Below are 17,185 nucleotides of genomic sequence, written 5' to 3'. Positions count from 1 at the left end.
TATAAAGAAAGCATGAAGGAAGCCTTCTCTTACACACTCCATCACTCGCTGTTTAAACAAAGCAATGACCAATTTAAAAGAAAACTTCATTTTACGTGAAACCCATAGTGTGGCCTGTAATGAAACGGTTTTGCAATGGTTTACAGACACTCTGTATCATGAGGAAATGCCCATGAATTTGATTTTGAAGTTTTCTGCATGTTTTTTTTTTAGGTCAACCCATTGGGAAATGGCTTGAAAATCACAGAAAGCAATACAATAGCATGTTGTCATGCTGACTGAAGAATGAATGGGTCAAGTGTTTGTTCCCCCTTTCACATTAGTGCAGAATGGCAGTTTCTTACTGATGATTAACCGTGCAGCTGGGTCCAACTACAGTTGCGCCTTCCAAAACGGTCAGAAATCTAGGGGTAACCATTGATGATGGGCTAAATTTCACAGACCACATTTCAAAAACTGCAAGATCATGTAGATTTACACTCTACAATATCAGGAAGATCCTTCCTCTCTGTACATGCCACACAACTGCTCGTTCAGTCCCTTGTCATAACTAGACTGGACTACTGTAACGCTCTCATTGCAGGCCTTCCTGCATGTGCTATTAGACCCCTGCAAATGATCCAGAATGCAGCAGCACGTCTGGTCTTTAATGAGCCTAAGAGAGCACATGTTACACCACTCTTTGTCTCTCTCCACTGGCTGCCGGTTCATGCACGTATTCAATTCAAGGCCCTGATACTGGCATATAAAACAGTCACTGGGTCTGCTCCAGCACACCTAAAAACATTTATGCAGAGCTACGTTCCCACCAGAAGCCTGCGGTCGGCTAAGGAATGTCGCCTTGTCGTACCAAAACAAAGAGGTAACAAAACACTTTCCCGGACTTTCAGTTTCATCATACCACGGTGGTGGAATGACCTTCCCAACTCAATCCGGGAAGCTAACTCACTCTCTATCTTCAAAAAACGGCTAAAAACACATCTTTTCCAAAAGCACTTAACCGGTCACTAAAAAAAAATAAAAAATTATTTAAATTTCTTGTTGCACTTAAATCTGTTTGGTGTACTATTCTGATGATAGTGAAACTTTGTAATATGGCACTTTTTGTACCACTGTCTCCCTAAGATGATTCGCTGATGTTCTTCCTCTTTTGTAAGTCGCTTTGGATAAAAGCGTCTGCCAAATGAATAAATGTAAATGTAAATGATTAAGCAGTGTAGGACAGCATTCTCCAAAATCAAACACTGAGCTCATTACTTAAGGTCAAAATGTTCTTAAAATACGTAACTCAGGTTTTTTTGTACTGTGTGTGTGTGTGTGTGTATATATATATATATATACATACACACACACACACACATATATATATATTTTTTTATTCCACTGCAATTTTCTGAGTGATAACTGCAGCAGTGTTTATTCTGTCTTCATTTATGGCAAATAAGCTAGGGGTCTACCTCTTAATTTAGCAGATACCCAACATCTGTTATTAGTATGGAAGATTAAAGAACATTTTAATTAGGGGTTTAATTTAACTATCATTCCCGTAACACAGAAAATGTCCATGTTTCAATCATGTCTTCATAAAATTTTTTTAAAGAGAAAATACTGTATGTGAGCTAGTATTCCTTCTTGGCAATCAAGTGAACAAATTTTAAAGCATTTCACTCTTGGTCTGTGCAGCTGTTGCCATTTGTGTCTATATTGACTTAAAGTTCCTCTAGCTCACGTCTGGTTGCGGCCGACCGCGTAGCTAGTACGCTGCTGTAGGCGATATAGGCTTTCGAACATTGTTTAATTCTTGAGGGCCACTATGTTTATTCTGCTGGAGTGAGTCTTCGATTTATCAGATCTTCTTCATTCACTGTCTATATTAGCAAAGTATTTTATGAATTCTGTAATGTTTGTGGTATCAGTTGGTTTGTTGCAAACATTCTCTTCTGTTAGATACAATTATAGAAATCAATATATAAAAATGTCAGAATATTGTTAAATAAAATTAATTTAAAATGGACAAAAGCTAATTCACAATTTCTCACCGGCAGAAGACATCAGACCAAAATGCGATCCTACAAAGCGCTCTTTAATGAGAACACTGTTTATTATTTGTATATTTTACTTCAGGTCCACAAAAAAATATATGCTTTATTTACAAACGGGTGTTGTATATAACATACAAAACAGGATAGGAAAAGACAAACAAAAAAACAGACGAACAAAAGTAGAAAACCCACCCAGTTATCAAACTTAGTTAATTATTGCGTGTCAAAAGACTCAGATTGCATTACTGCAGGTTGGAGGAGTGAGTCTACCCCTCCTTCAATTCTGGATTAAGAAACAACTCTGAATAAGAAATAACTAAATTTTAGAGTTAGATTCGTTATGACCCCAGAACTTACACTGCATTGGACCATGTATGTGTAAAACATGGAGCGGGAAATATAAGATCTGTGAGGTGCGATTATATCTTGAGGTTACTGGCGGGAAGAGTGCTCTTATCCAGATCATCAAAATAGGGGTGTGTCATTGCTTGCCGTGCCGAAATCCTCTTCGGAGGGTCATAAATCAGCATTTTCTGAACAAGAGAATGAAAGTTAACATCAAAAGAAGTGACGAATACAAAGTTAAGTAGATGTCAGTATGTCAGGATGCCCTTTTACCGAGAGCAGATCAATGCCATTCTTGTCCAGGTTTTTCACTGTGTTAGCCAGATTCCCAGATTTCCACTTTGGGAAGGTATTCTTATAATCAGGCAGCGACTCAACATCTGGCCAAACCTCATTGTTAGGGGTCCCCAGAGTCCTACACACAAATGAAACTATCAATATTACAAAAATGTCTCTTTTGAAAGCCAGGAGCTGGTCCAAGCATTTCTGTTCTATTTCATTTGTAGTAAACCTTTTAGCAACTATTGTAAACACAGAATCTTTGGCCTCAGACTGTAAATGCAATGTGTACCATTACCTAGTAATTACCTAAAGCAGTGTAATGCAAAAGCTACGTTTCCAGCAACAAGCCATTTGTCTTTTGGTGTTGTGTCTGCTTAGGACAGTGTTAATGCTACTTATAAGCACTGCAGTTGCAAGTTGTCAGCCTTAAGTGGCCATTTCCACACTTTCCAGCAGTAAAGTATGGTATTATAGGATCTAAAAAATGTAGTGGATGTATGATTAATGTGCATTTTAAGTTGTGTCCAGGCCTATGTATACATATACCTGAAGATCCTGAAGAGCTGATCTATTTCAGAGTCTCCATGAAAGAGCGGTTTCTTAGTGGCAAGTTCGGCAAAGATGGTACCGATACTCCAGATGTCTACAGGGGTGGAATAGCGAGAGGCCCCCAGCAACACCTCTGGAGCTCTGTACCATAGAGTGACCACCTGTACAATCACAATGTCAACTCATTACACACAGACAGTATGTCATAGAATGACTTAGTGCTATTTGCCCTTTAACAGACCAGCTGAACTATCTGGGAGACAAGAGAAAAAGTTATAAAGTTGGGAACCTTTCTATGTGAACAAACCTCATGTGTGTACACTCTAACTGGCACTCCAAAGGCACGTGCCAGCCCGAAGTCTGCCAGCTTAATAACACCTTTATTATCGATCAGCAGGTTCTGTGGCTTCAGATCTCGATGCAGCACCCTGCGACAGTGGCAGAACAGAATCCCTTCGAGAATCTGATACAGGTAACTCTACAGACAGAAGACACAGACTTTCTATCACAAAAGTTGTGTACAGTACATTCAGCCAAGACTCGAATACCTACATCATATTGAACAAATCAAAACCAAACAAACTGATTTCAAACAAAGAACATCAGAGAATTTTGGAGAATGAAAAACCTCTAAATAGCAGCTAATAAAAAATGGTAACAGACCTAGTCTTTAACAATGTAGCAGCTTGTGTGTCTGGTTAGCTGAACTAATGTGTAATACTGTAGTGTGCACAGAGACACCTCATTGTACAAATACTACAGTTTGAAAATCTCTTTCTTGAACTCTAAGTCACAGGGCCTGAAATTCAGCACAGGATTGCGGGTATAGCGTATTGGGCGGAATATTCATTGAACTTTGTTTCGTGCCGTCCATTGCGGAGACGTTGCCAAGTCAGTGGTGGATGCTCATGCCATAAACGTGCACAGACTGGCACTCCGCTTCTCGCGTTATGCATCAGTTCAGTGCCATGCTCGCGCTAAATTACGTGACCGTTCAATTTATTCAAAATATACTGTCCTAGTCAGTAACACTGTAGCTCCAGTTGATCCATAAATGAAAATTCTCTCATCATTTACCCTCATGCCATCCCAGCTATGTATGACATTGTTTCTTCTACAGAACACAAAAGATATTTAGAAATATATCTCTGCTCTGTAGCCCAATCAATGCAAGAAAATGGTGAGCAGACCTTTTTAGCTCCAAGAATCTCATAAAGGAAACATAAAAGTAATCCATAAGACATCCACAGTTGTTAAATCTGTATCTTCAGAAGCGTTATGATAGGTGTCTGACAGCTGGTAAAATCGTACACGCCATTTGTGTAGCCAAGACGGTGCTCGCATCATGTTTCGCTGTGGTTAAGATCTTAATTAAGTCAAGTCACTCACAGTTTGAGATATATATATATATATATATGTGTGTGTGTGTGTGTGTGTGTAAATCCTCCCCCATATGAGATGTATAAGTGGGGAATTCCACCCCATTTTTAGAAGTGAATTTCAGGCCCTGTGTCAGATACAGAGATGTTTTGGCCATGTGTGATTCTGTTTAATTTGGAATTTGAATCATGAATAAAAAATAAATGATATATAAAAAACATTTTTAAACCTTAATGAGAAATAATGTACACAATCTGATACACATGTAAAGACTCGTACAAGTACTACTCAAACCACCTCAACGTGCCCAGTAATATGCAATATTCTCTGCACCTTGACCAGCATGGGGTCCATATATTGGCCTGATCCGATAGAGTCCAAGTACTTCTTTAGATCCATAGACAGAAACTCGAACACCAGGTACAACTTTGATTCCTGCATCAGTACATCTAACAGGCTGTGAGAAAGGAAACCATCAAATAGAATAGGTGAGTTTATACCTTAAACAGTAATCATGGGACCATGAATTCTTCCGGACACAGACCCTTAAAGGAGTCATGACATGCATTTTTTGTTATTTTAATAAATGTTCTTTGAGGTTTATTCATAATTAGTCATGAACAGGTGTTGGTCATATAATTAGAATATCATCAAAAAGTTGATTTTAGTAATTCCATTCAAAAAGTGAAACTTGGATAATGTATACATTCATGCCACACTGACTGACATATTTCAAGTGTTCATTCCTTTTAATTGATGATTATAAGTGACAACTAATGAAAAATCCCAAAATCAGTATCTCAGAAAATTAGAATATTGTGAAAAGGTTCAATATTGAAGACACCAGGTGCCACACTCTAATCAGCTAATTAACTCAAAACACCTGCAAAGGCCTTTAAATGGTCTCTCAGTCTAGTTCTGTAGGCTACACAATCATGGGGAAGACTGCTGACTTGACAGCTGTCCAAAAGACGACCATTGACACCTTGCACAAAGAGGGCAATACACAAAAGGTCATTGCTAAAGAGGCTGGCTGTTCACAGAGCTCTGTGTCCAAGCACATTAATAGAGAGGCGAAGGGAAGGAAAAGATATGGTAGAAAAAAGGAAGTTTTAGAGCACTTCATGCGGCTGACCAACTTTATGGAGATGCAGATTTCATTTTCCAACAGGACTTGGCACCTGCACACAGTGCCAAAGCTACCAGTACCTGGTTTAAGGACCATGGTATCACTGTTCTTAATTGGCCAGCAAACTCACCTGACCTTAACCCTATAGAAAATCTATGGGGTATTGTGGAGAGGAAGATGCGATACGCCAGACCCAACAATGCAAAAGAGCTGAAGGCCACTATCAGAGCAACCTGGGCTCTCATAACACCCGAGCAGTGCCACAGACTGATCGACTCATGCCACACCACATTGCTGCAGTAATTCAGGCAAAAGGAGCCCCAACTAAGTATTGAGTGCTGTACATGCTCATACTTTTCATGTTCACACTTTTCAGTTGGCCAACATTTCTAAAAATCCTTTTTTTTGTATTGGTCTCAAGTAATATTCTGATTTTCGGAGATACTGAATTTGGGATTTTCATTAGTTGTCAGTTTTAATCATCACAATTAAATGAACTAAACATTTGAAATATATCAGTCTGTGTGTAATTAATGAATATAATATCCAAGTTTCACTTTTTGAATGGAATTACTGAAATAAATCAACTTTTTGATGATATTCTAATTATATGACCAGCACCTGTATTTGTAAAAAATAATTACTGTAACCCTCTGTCAGAAACACACAGTAAACGCCCACCATTATGATTGTCTCTATGCTCTTGAGTGATCTGCTCAGTCTTCTCGTGATCTCACTGCTCACCACTACTGGCTGGGCTTTGGAACTAATAAAATAAATTAGGCATGGATGTGTTGTTGTGGAGTCAGTCAGATGCAAACCTTTACCACAGAGTGACATCACAATGTAGAGAATGAGGTGTTTGGCAGCTTAGTTTCAACAAATACTCTTTACGCAGTGACGACAAGGAAGTTTTGAGATCTTAAAGTCACACTAGGGCTGGGCGATAAATCGATCTTGATATTTAAATATTTTATTTAGCCTATTATATTTAAATTATCCACGTTATCGATAAGCTTGAGTAATTTTCAACACATAGCCTATGTTCTACATCTAAACGATCAGGTGCTTGTCACTAAAATCACAAGCGATTTGGCTTTATCAGACTGTATAATGTTGCTAAATATTAGGCTACTGTGGTCCGGGTCCCAACAACACATCATGATGACTGTTGCTTCCTCTCATTGTCTCTAGTGAGCAGTGTGAGAAAGCAAGTGCTGTAGTGCCAGCTCTGATCTTTCTGTACTGTATTCTTCAATATTTTATCTAGCACAGAATGTTTCATTTATGCCCTGTCCTGCATAAGTTAATGTGGTTCCAAAGAACCTTTAGATTAAAGTTTTTTTTTTAGCTTTATTAATCTGCATTTTACGAGCCAATAATAATTAACAAGTAGATTTCTATTTTTGTGAAAAATAATCAGATGTCGTCATCTCTGGCATGGATGGCAAGACAACAAAATAATAGTTGGTAGCCTAGACTCTCACTTAATGAAAATATAAAAACAGTCCATTCAGACTTTTACATTTTCTCTCAGGGGATACCCCAGAACTCCCATATAGCATCATTCCTAAGTCACAAGGGCTTCTATGTCCCCATACATGGGTATCTGAATGTACATTCAAATATATCATCTGAATGTAAATACATTCAAACAAATACTGGACTGCTGTTAACATTCATATCCAACTGCACTGGATTGATAAGCTATAAATAAATATTTTAATATTTTGGTCCTTAGGCCCCCAATGCAGTTTTGTAGAGACTCTTTAACCATTTAGGATATAATTATTTTTTCTTCTGAAATTAAAAGAGAATTGCAATGTGCAAATGTGAACATATATTGTGATAAATATCGACCGATATGAAAAACAATTTTGTGATAATATTTTTGGCCATATCATCCATCAACATCAGTATATATAGTACAAAAACCTCTTATGTCAAAAGAACAAGGACATTTTGATTCATTATATCATGTCCCCTTTCAGATCTACAAAATGCTGAATTGTTTCATTTAAACCTGATGAGGCAAGAAATTACATTTCCTAGAACCAAGTTTGACAAATACTTGGTTCTAGGAAACCAAGTTTGATGTGTGAGAAAACAACAAGATTGGGAGCAGTTAAATTTCCCACATTTAGGTACACTAAAAACAACATGAATTTGTTTCCCCATCATTACAGAATTTATGAGGGCCCATTTCAAGCATGACATATTAGCACAGACCATATTGCTTGAGGATTAAATTGGCCTATTAATTGTGGTAATTGTACACAAATGTAAAGAATTGAAATTAATAGTTCACCCCAAAATAACAATTATAATTTACATAACGTTGTTCCAAATCCATATCTTTCTTCTGTGGAAAACAAATAAAGATGTTGGACAGAATGACAGCATCTGTCACCATTTTAGTTCATTTTGTTTTATACAATAAAAGTGGATGGTAACTGGGGCTAACACTTTGCCTAATATCTCTATTTGTGTTCCAAAGAAGAAAGTCAGTCATATGGGGGTGGAACAGCATAAGGGTAAGTAAATGATGACATTTGCTATTTTCGGATGAAATATCTCTTTAAGTATATCTATTGAAATGTTGTAATATAGGAACATAATACTGTTCTACATGCTTAACACATCGAGATAGAACACACCATTTCTCAGATCACAGCCCCTTTAAGTATTCTCTTATTCTTGTCACATTTCCTGCTGTTCTCTGCCAGTAAATAACAAGACAACTTGATATTAACACACAGGCTGGTCTCTACAAGACCTCTCTCGCTCACCGTACAACATTGGGGTGCTGGAGCTCCTTGAGGAGTGAGATCTCTCTGACTGCAGTGCTGGGCACCCCTTCTTCCTCACTTTCCAGACGGATCTTCTTCATGGCCACCACCTGCCCAGTGGTTTTATTCCTGCCTTTATACACCACACCATATGTACCTACAGAAGAAACACATAGAGGCCAATGGAACGCTTCATGCAGTGTTTGGCCTTGAAACAAACTGTATGTAGTTTTTGAGTGGGTGAAGGTGCATACAATAGCCAGCTAAAGTCAAAGGGCACGTGAGCCTAAAATACTGATGACAAGCACAAAATAAAAAATTAAACTTACCTTCACCAATTTTCTCTATCTTTAAGTAGTCATCCATTTTTTTTTTCCTCACAACTAATTTATGAAGCAAAACAGAATAAAGAAAATGTTCATTAATATCAGCACAACATCTCAAATTTTTCAATATGTCATACATGAACATATAATCGGTTTTATTATGCTATCCCCTTAATTATATTTATTGTTTTGAACAGATTTTTTAAATGTATGCTAGGTTCTATTACAAAAGGTTCATCAAAACAAAAAACTAGAAAACTTTATTAACAAACATATTAACAGCAGTAGCTAAAGTCTGATAACCATTCAAAGCAAACCGATAGAAAGGAATTTAAAACAGATTTTACAAAATATCTGACCTTTCTTTACTGTTAACCTTGAACTTATAAAACAAAACAATAATCATCAGCATCTTTCAAAACAATAACGTCTATGCCGAGTTATAACTTTGTGTTTATAAAGACATAAAATCATATTTAGTTAATAAAATTTTACCCGTTAAACAAACAAAACAACAACAACAAAAAAAAGGACTAGGCCACGTCACACCAAGAGTAGACGGAAAGACGTTTTAAAACCTAAAAAGGGACACAAATGAACTGTACACTTTTTATTAATATTGTTGATATTTATATGCATGTATCGCAAACACAAATCAAGCAATTATACTGTATTTTGAATTGCTGGAGCAACTGTAAATTAAAGGTCTCGCAAGTCTTTGCCAGGCAGGACATGCGCAACTTTAAAACTTTTGAAGGTCGGATTAAAAACAGATAAACATTTCCATTCATGAAAACGTACCTTTTTGAATTCTAAACAATCTGAACGAATGTCCAAATTTCCCTCTTTTCCTCAGATGTCCAGATGCAGTTTTTAAGATGAAAGCGCGTGCGGGTGTTGTATGTGTATCTGAGCTCCGAGTTCCTTGATTCAAACTGGCCGCGAACGCGTAATTCAAAAGCGACCAATCAGGTCTCTCTTTGGTCTTCAAACGAGCCAATCAGAAGATGAGGCGGTTTGGAGCGGGAGCAGAGAGTCCCGTCAGAGTGTGAATGTGCGCTTGCGCGTTTATTTATTTATTTTTCTGTGTTCCGTGTAGATACTAGTAGTGTGTATAGTCTGTAGAAGTGTTAGGAACAATGTGTCTCTTTTAATGTCTCTTTTTCATTTATAGATACAGTCCTAAAGTCTAGTTTTAGATTGGTCAAGGATAAAAATGATGAAGGCCAAGGAATTTCAAATAAATTTGAAATTTATTCAGATAAATTATGTTTGTTCATTTCCTGTAGGCATACATTTGTTGTCAGGCCTGCCACTAGGTAAAGGTGTGTGTCTGACTGTACATGTTTGCTGTGTGCCAATGCCATTCATCAACAGATGGATTGAATGGCATGCTAAAAGGGGGTCAGAATTCTGATGAACTACCATTAACTTTGTTGAAAAAATAACTACAATTAAAATGAGTATACTTCCAAGATTCTTATTTCTGTTTCAAAACCTTCCAGTTTTTATAGAAGAAGAAGCATTTTTTTTACTGTCACACATTATAAACATATAAACAGTGATATTTCTTTGTTTTCACACAGCCTATCCCAGGCAAGTATGGGGTCAGAGTGCAGGGTCAGCCACGATATGGTGCCCCTGGAGCATATAGGGTCTAGCATTGCCTAATTTGGAGAATTATTATTATGCTGTCCAGGTTTAGCCAATTTTGAATTGGATGCAAGTGTATAAATACATCAAAGTGGAAACTTATAGAAACAGGGTCACTTGATGCAATTAGTGCATTAATATTCTGTGGGAGAAAGAAGAATATGATTTATTATTGCACAGGTGAAACTTTTGGAGAAGAATTTGTAAAGTTATGAATATAGGGATCATGAGACTGTTTAAGAGAAATAGCAAGAGATCCATCTTTTAAACCAAATGTCTTTGAGGATGTATTTAAGATTTGGGCTAGCAAATGTCTTATAAGATTTTACCAAATTTATGGAGAAAACTAGATGGAGACATTTGACAATATGGAAAAAATATGTATTGTCTATCAAACTATTTTACAAATATCTTCAAAAAAGAATTATTTAAAAGATGAAGTTAAAGTATAAACTTTAGACGAAATTCACCATCTGTTGCACTTTATGATTAAAGTTAGTAAAATTAAAAAATCAGATAATTTGATAGGATGAATATATAATATATTTCAAGAAATCAAGGATAAGGGTTTATATAATATTAAAGTAAAATGGGAAGTTGTGTTGGAAAATAAAATAACAGAAGGAGATTTGAAACAAAGTTTAAAAGAAATCTTAAAAAAAAAAGTTGGAAAGTTAATATGAGATATTTCAGAACACCAGAAATATCCCCTAAGTATAATATATATTTTTTGTATAGAAGTAATTCAGGTAATGGAAGAAATTATTAAGAAACCAAATATAATAAAGATACAACATATAGTCTTGGGTATAAGACTTATGCTACTTAATAAAGATGAGTTATATTTATTTAAAATACTGAATTACAGATTTTAAAGCAATAACAAAATTTGGAGACAGCAAGAATCCCCAGTTTTAAATGATTGGTTAGATCTAGTTTCCAAAGTACATCCTATGGAGATGGTAACAAATCAATTAAGAGCAAAAGCATACTTTTTGAAAAGATATGGGCACCTCAAAAATGAAAGAATATACATTAGATTAATATTTTCTTTTTCATATAGCACTCCCTCCGTTTTAATTTATTTATTTATCTATTTATTTAATTATTTACTAATTTCTCATTATTATTATTATTATTTTATATTTAAATAATATTATTTGAATTATTTTAAGGTATTATGTCTGGTTATAAGAGCGTATATATATATATATATATATATGTGTGAATATAAGTAATTGATTTTGTTTGTTTATTTTTTATATATAGAAGAAGAAAGGTGAACAATTATTGGGAAAAATATTATGTCTTTAAAAGAATGTTTATTTGTATAATGTATTAAATTGTTTGAATGGAAAGACATAATAAGGTGTACAAATATATAAATAAATACAAATTCAGATGAACTAAATCTATCAGCAGTAAATCTTTAATTTATCAAATTTCATCTCTATGAAGACTGAGCGTCAAAATTAGCCTTCTCTGGGAATAGTACTGTTTATCAGTTTGACACATTCTTAACCTCCCAAATAACTTACAGTACACTTACTTCATGTACAGCCTTGAATGGGTTTGCATAAAGCGGTTCAAGCTTGTAGCCTTTGGGTTTTTAGTCCAAACAGCACATTTATGTAACTGGATAACTAGTATACCTGACTTTATATTTCAAAATTCAGTGCAGACTCTTTTATTGTTGCATATAATATTGTAAAGTAAACTTTAACCAGACAAAAACTTTATTCAATGTTACACAATTCAGAAATATTAAAAAATGTTAGTATCCTGTAGCTGTAGCAGTGGAAATGCAGTACTATTTCTGACCACATTGTGGCAGTGTCGGGCTGTATAAACTCTGGCGTAAATCAGAAGTCTACCATTGATGGCGCTGTTTTCAAAGTCAGTAGGGTGACATAGATGACCTTTTCTGTGTCCTCTCAATGCGCTCACGAGAGTGAGATAATGGTGTGAGATTTTTTTAGGAATTCAATTTATAATGAATGTGTTTTGTATTGGAGGAATGTGGTACTAGTATTTGTTGATTATGATCAATCTAAAAAAGGGCAATTTTATGTAATTCATCTGATCTTGTTGCTAAGTTCCACATTCATAAATCTAAATATCTAAATGTTAAACCTCTCTTTCTTGTTTTTATCAAAGAACTCGATAAATACCTCATTTCAATTAAATTGTCTGAGAACAAAAAAACCTTTAAAATCATTATCTATTTGCAATTTCCTTTGTTCAGTGTCATGTAATTCTCATAATTTGCCAATAGTACAATTTATATTATGTGCACCCCCAGCTTTTAGTTTTTTCTCTCTCTCTCTTTTTTTTAATGCATTTTGTTGTTGACTGTTATTACTTATGTACTGTTTTGAGCATCAATAAAAAAAAAAATAAAAAAGTGTGGTAAAATAGAAAAAATTTACATTTTCATACGTATAATATTAAACAAATAATATCATAATGGCATTTGTCCACACCATCAGTACATTTCTGATGAAAAAATTATATTAGTACAATTATTTCTTTAGAATAAGAATCAGAATTAGCGTTATTGCCAAGTATGCCTACACATACAAGGAAGTTGTCTTGATGACAGAAAGTGCACAAACAATACAGCAACAAGACAGAGATAATAATACAAAATTAATTAAAAATAAAAAGTTAATAGAAAATAGTGAAACACTTTCTTATGATGTGTTACGTTCATACGAGCAGACAGAGAAGTAAGACTGAAGTAAGTTTGGAGCAAATTAAATAGAAATAAACCTTGTGTAAATTGTCAGCTTTACGCTAAGCTAAAATGCTATTTCTATCCATTTTACATGCACGTGTTACCAGCCACGATCATATATTTTTTTTATCAAGAAAATGCACGTTAGCTTATAATTTCTTTTTTCTAGTAGACCTTTGATATTAGGGCAAAAATCCTATTCTTGATAATATTTTTGTATTTTTTCCTGTAAAAATATCTAAAATTCCTTAAAACAAGATAAATTTGATTAATCTGGTTTGAGAAACAACATTGCATATGATATATTGGTTTTTCAGAGAATGTATTTTTACCATGTGTATTTTGTCTTATTGTACTGGCAGATATTTATAGTCAAAACAAGTGAAAAAATCTATCAGTGCTGAAGAAGTAATCCAAACTATTTAGAATACATTACTGACCTTGAGTAATCTAATGGAATACGTTACAAATGACATTTTACAGCATGTATTTGGTAATCTGTAGTGGAACTACTGATCTATATATATATAGATCATGATTGGAACACATTTCAAAAGTAACATACCCAACCTTGTACATATATGTACAATATACAAATACAAATCTGTTTTATTTTCAGATGCAAGGTAATGTAAAGGAGGAAGAGGTTGTATATGTTAAATAAATACAATTGACTAAGCTGTGTATAATTATTACTCAATGGGGCAGTTTTAGCTGTTCATGAGAGGGATAGCCTGAGGGAAAAAACTGTTCTTGTGACTGACAGTTCTGATGCTCAGTGCTCTGTAGCGCCGACCACAAGACAACAGTACAAAAAGGTAGTGGGCTGGGTGAGTGGGGTCCAGAGTGTTTTTTCCAGCCCTTTTCCTCACTCTGGAAGTGTACAGTTATTGATAGGATGACAGTCTTTGACCCTTCAAAAGAACTATTTAAAAACAAGCTGACAAAAGGCCAATGGGGCATAACCATTGGCTGTCTAATTACAGATAAATATTGAGGGCTTAGTCAGCAGGATAAAATCTCAATACAAACCCAGATTCTCAGAGGTGCAGACTTTAATTAAAGAAGTAATTAGAAGCAATTTATTAAGCTGCAGGCTTTAAGAGGCTCGATTGGCCAAAGGAATGAACACTTTCTAATAAGTTTAAGGGAAATGGGAGACAAATTGATGATGAGTGAGGTTTAAGGAAAAATGTATATTCGGTCATGATTTAATCAAATTTTTTTTTTTAAATCATAACCAACTAACTGTACATTATCCCACTCATTACATGGCTACTTACCAAGTACCTAAATAAACAGACTTGTAATATTGATTTGAGTTGAAATTCTTCATTTCGTGAGAAAAAAGAGATTGGAAAATAATATGAGTGACATTATAGCACAGATGCTATATGTAGAAAATAGGCTGCTCGGTCTAACAGTCAATTATACCGTTTAGCGGTCATTTTACAAAATATTTGACCATAGAATGCCACAATTAACTATTTAGAATCAAGTATTCCATACAGAATATAACAAATGTTATTGCCCATGTTGTAACTTTTTTGTCTGTGTATGTTTATACACTCTACAGTCAAATGTGAGTCTGGTTCAATTACATTTACATTTACGCATTTGGCAGATGCTTTTATCCAAAGCGACTTACAGTGCACTTATTACACGGACAATCCCCCCAGAGCAACCTGAAGTTAAGTGTCTTGCTCAAGGACACAATGGTGGTGGCTGTGGGGATCGAACCAGCAACCTTCTGATTACCAGTTATGTGCTTTAGCCCACTACGCCACCACCACTACCAGGTTCATTGATGCTTGTGATTGAGAAACAGATTGAAGATTTGCACCCACCGGCCTTCAGACATGTCATTGATCACACAAAGACACATAAATACAGACTCTGTCTTTCCAGGCCAGCTGTGAGAGATTTCTGCCTCTGAGCAGTACACAGTGTGAATCTTCAGGGAGAAAGACGGATCTGGTGTGTCTGCGAGAGAGAGTGAGAGAGAGAGAGACAGGATGTGTATACAGGTTTACACAAACATGTTCCAGAGACATTTAGAAAGAGGGCATGATTGAGAGAGGGGTGTTAATCTAGACACAGAGGGACTGGGCAAATGCTAAAATAGTTTTTAGGACACTGTGATTTTGGGGCAAGTGAAGGCTGCTCTGTGTGACTGTATGTGTGAACATGAGTGCATGTGTGTATGAATGTGTGTGTAATATGTAGGACAAGTGCAGGACCGAAGAGGATTCCCTCACCTAGATTTCAGATTTCACACAACCTTCATGTTTGTTCTTTTCAGAGTGATTTACTACAGCAATTAATGTTTCTGTTGTGTTAATGCATTCATTATAAGGATAGTTCACCTAAAACAGGGGTGGGCAATTAATTTTTAAAAGGGGCCACATAAGAAAACTGACTTATGTTGGAGGGCCGAACCAACAATAACTTGAAGTTAATTTTCCCCATTGTAAAAAGCATTGAATAATATATTTTTGATTAGTTACTACTGGTATTCATAAGTATAAGAATATTCTGTAAATATTTGTAAAAATATATGAAATTGTGGTGTAGGAAAATACTCCTATAGAAGTAATAAACAGTAAAAACAATAATTGCATCAGTGTTTCATTTTATTATTAACATGTTAATCTTCCCAAATACTGAAAAGTTGTTTTACAGTATGTTAAAGATAAGCAACAGTCAACTTCATGCAAAAAGCAATAAATACTTGAAAATGAGTAGCTGGGCAGTGTCACTTACATCGCAGCTCTCATCCAAAGCAAGGGAAAAATAGTCGAAGCTGACTGCTCTGTTCTTCAGCTGAAGTTCCAGATTCCCCGCGATGTCCTCAACCCTCCTCGTTACAGTCCGTCGTGAGAGAGGCACGTTCTCAAAAGCTCCCTTTTTCTCCGGGCATATTAGGGCAGCAGAGTCCAACAAACACTCCTTAATAAACTCCCCGTCAGAAAACGGTTTACTTTTTCTAGCTATTTTGTGGGATATGACATAACCTGTCTTGACAGCTGCATCTCTGGATGTGCAAAGTTTAGTAAAAGTCCTTGTTGGTTTTGCAGCTTAGCTAGCAAAGCATCCGACTCCCTTGCGCGCTCTTGATCAGACAAGTTCTTGTATTTCTCCTCATGTTTGGTCACGTAGTGGCGATTCAAATTGTAATCCTTGAACACAGCGACCTGTACACCACAAACTAAGCACACGGCTTTACCTTTGACTTCTGTAAATAAATATTTAGCAGTCCATGTCTTGTTGAAAACGCGACATTCTGTATCGATTTTTCTCTTTTTGCCGTGGACTGACATGTTGAGGGCTAGCTTACCAGCATCATATGTACCTGCGCCTACGCATGTGCGCCACTACGTAAATATATAAAATAGATAATATATATAAAATATATATATATATATATATATAAATATATATATATATATATATATATATATATATATATATATATATATATATATATATATATATATATATATATATATAAACAATGGCAGTCTTTTCAAAATATAAGCAACACTGCCGTATTTCATGCACAGCATAAATAGGCCTATTTTTTGATTTATGTTTTAATTTACTTGACCTCACGCGGGCCAGACAGGGACAGCCAACGGGCTGGATGTGGCCTGCGGGCCGTAAAATGCCCAGGTCTGACCTAAAATGAAAATCTGTCATCATTTGATCATCCTCATGTTGTTCCAAACCCACTTGATTTTTTTATTTTCTTCTTTTGTCTGTGGAACACAAAAGGAAAATGTTAAGGTGCGGTCACTTTAACAAGCAAACGAAGATGGGGTGGACGGATGTAATGCACATGTGAAACCAGCTAAATCTAATTGCCAAGCTGCCTCTGTATAATGCTGCACTTTGTACTCTGGGTGATTGAAGTTCAAAACTTGCAGCTAAAATTATATCCTTATCCACTGTAA

At 35.6% G+C, this 17,185-nt stretch overlaps 1 protein-coding gene across 2 annotated transcripts; it reads right to left on the bottom strand.

Annotated features, from left to right (window-relative positions):
- Positions 1 to 2,070: 2,070 nt before the first annotated feature.
- Positions 2,071 to 16,563, bottom strand: LOC127662890 (cyclin-dependent kinase 1). 2 transcript variants are annotated; one of them, XM_052154281.1, is made up of 9 exons: positions 15,996 to 16,563; positions 15,128 to 15,215; positions 8,846 to 8,899; positions 8,517 to 8,673; positions 4,932 to 5,055; positions 3,526 to 3,696; positions 3,216 to 3,379; positions 2,661 to 2,802; positions 2,071 to 2,575 (listed from the first exon to the last, which is right to left on the bottom strand). In XM_052154281.1, the coding sequence occupies exons 3-9, from the start codon at positions 8,880 to 8,882 to the stop codon at positions 2,462 to 2,464; spliced, it is 909 nt and encodes a 302-aa protein (XP_052010241.1). In that variant the 5' UTR covers positions 8,883 to 8,899; positions 15,128 to 15,215; positions 15,996 to 16,563; the 3' UTR covers positions 2,071 to 2,461. The 2 variants fall into 2 exon arrangements, with proteins under 2 accessions (XP_052010241.1, XP_052010240.1); XM_052154280.1 differs by lacking the exons at positions 15,128 to 15,215; positions 15,996 to 16,563 and adding an exon at positions 9,644 to 10,803.
- Between the last annotated feature and the right edge of the window lie 622 nt (positions 16,564 to 17,185).

The sequence above is a fragment of the Xyrauchen texanus genome, chromosome 22, assembly GCF_025860055.1.
Source record: "Xyrauchen texanus isolate HMW12.3.18 chromosome 22, RBS_HiC_50CHRs, whole genome shotgun sequence".
Lineage (NCBI taxonomy): Eukaryota > Metazoa > Chordata > Actinopteri > Cypriniformes > Catostomidae > Xyrauchen > Xyrauchen texanus.
The sequence above is the reverse complement of the archived record's forward strand: the minus strand, read 5'-3'. Positions and strand labels throughout refer to the sequence as shown.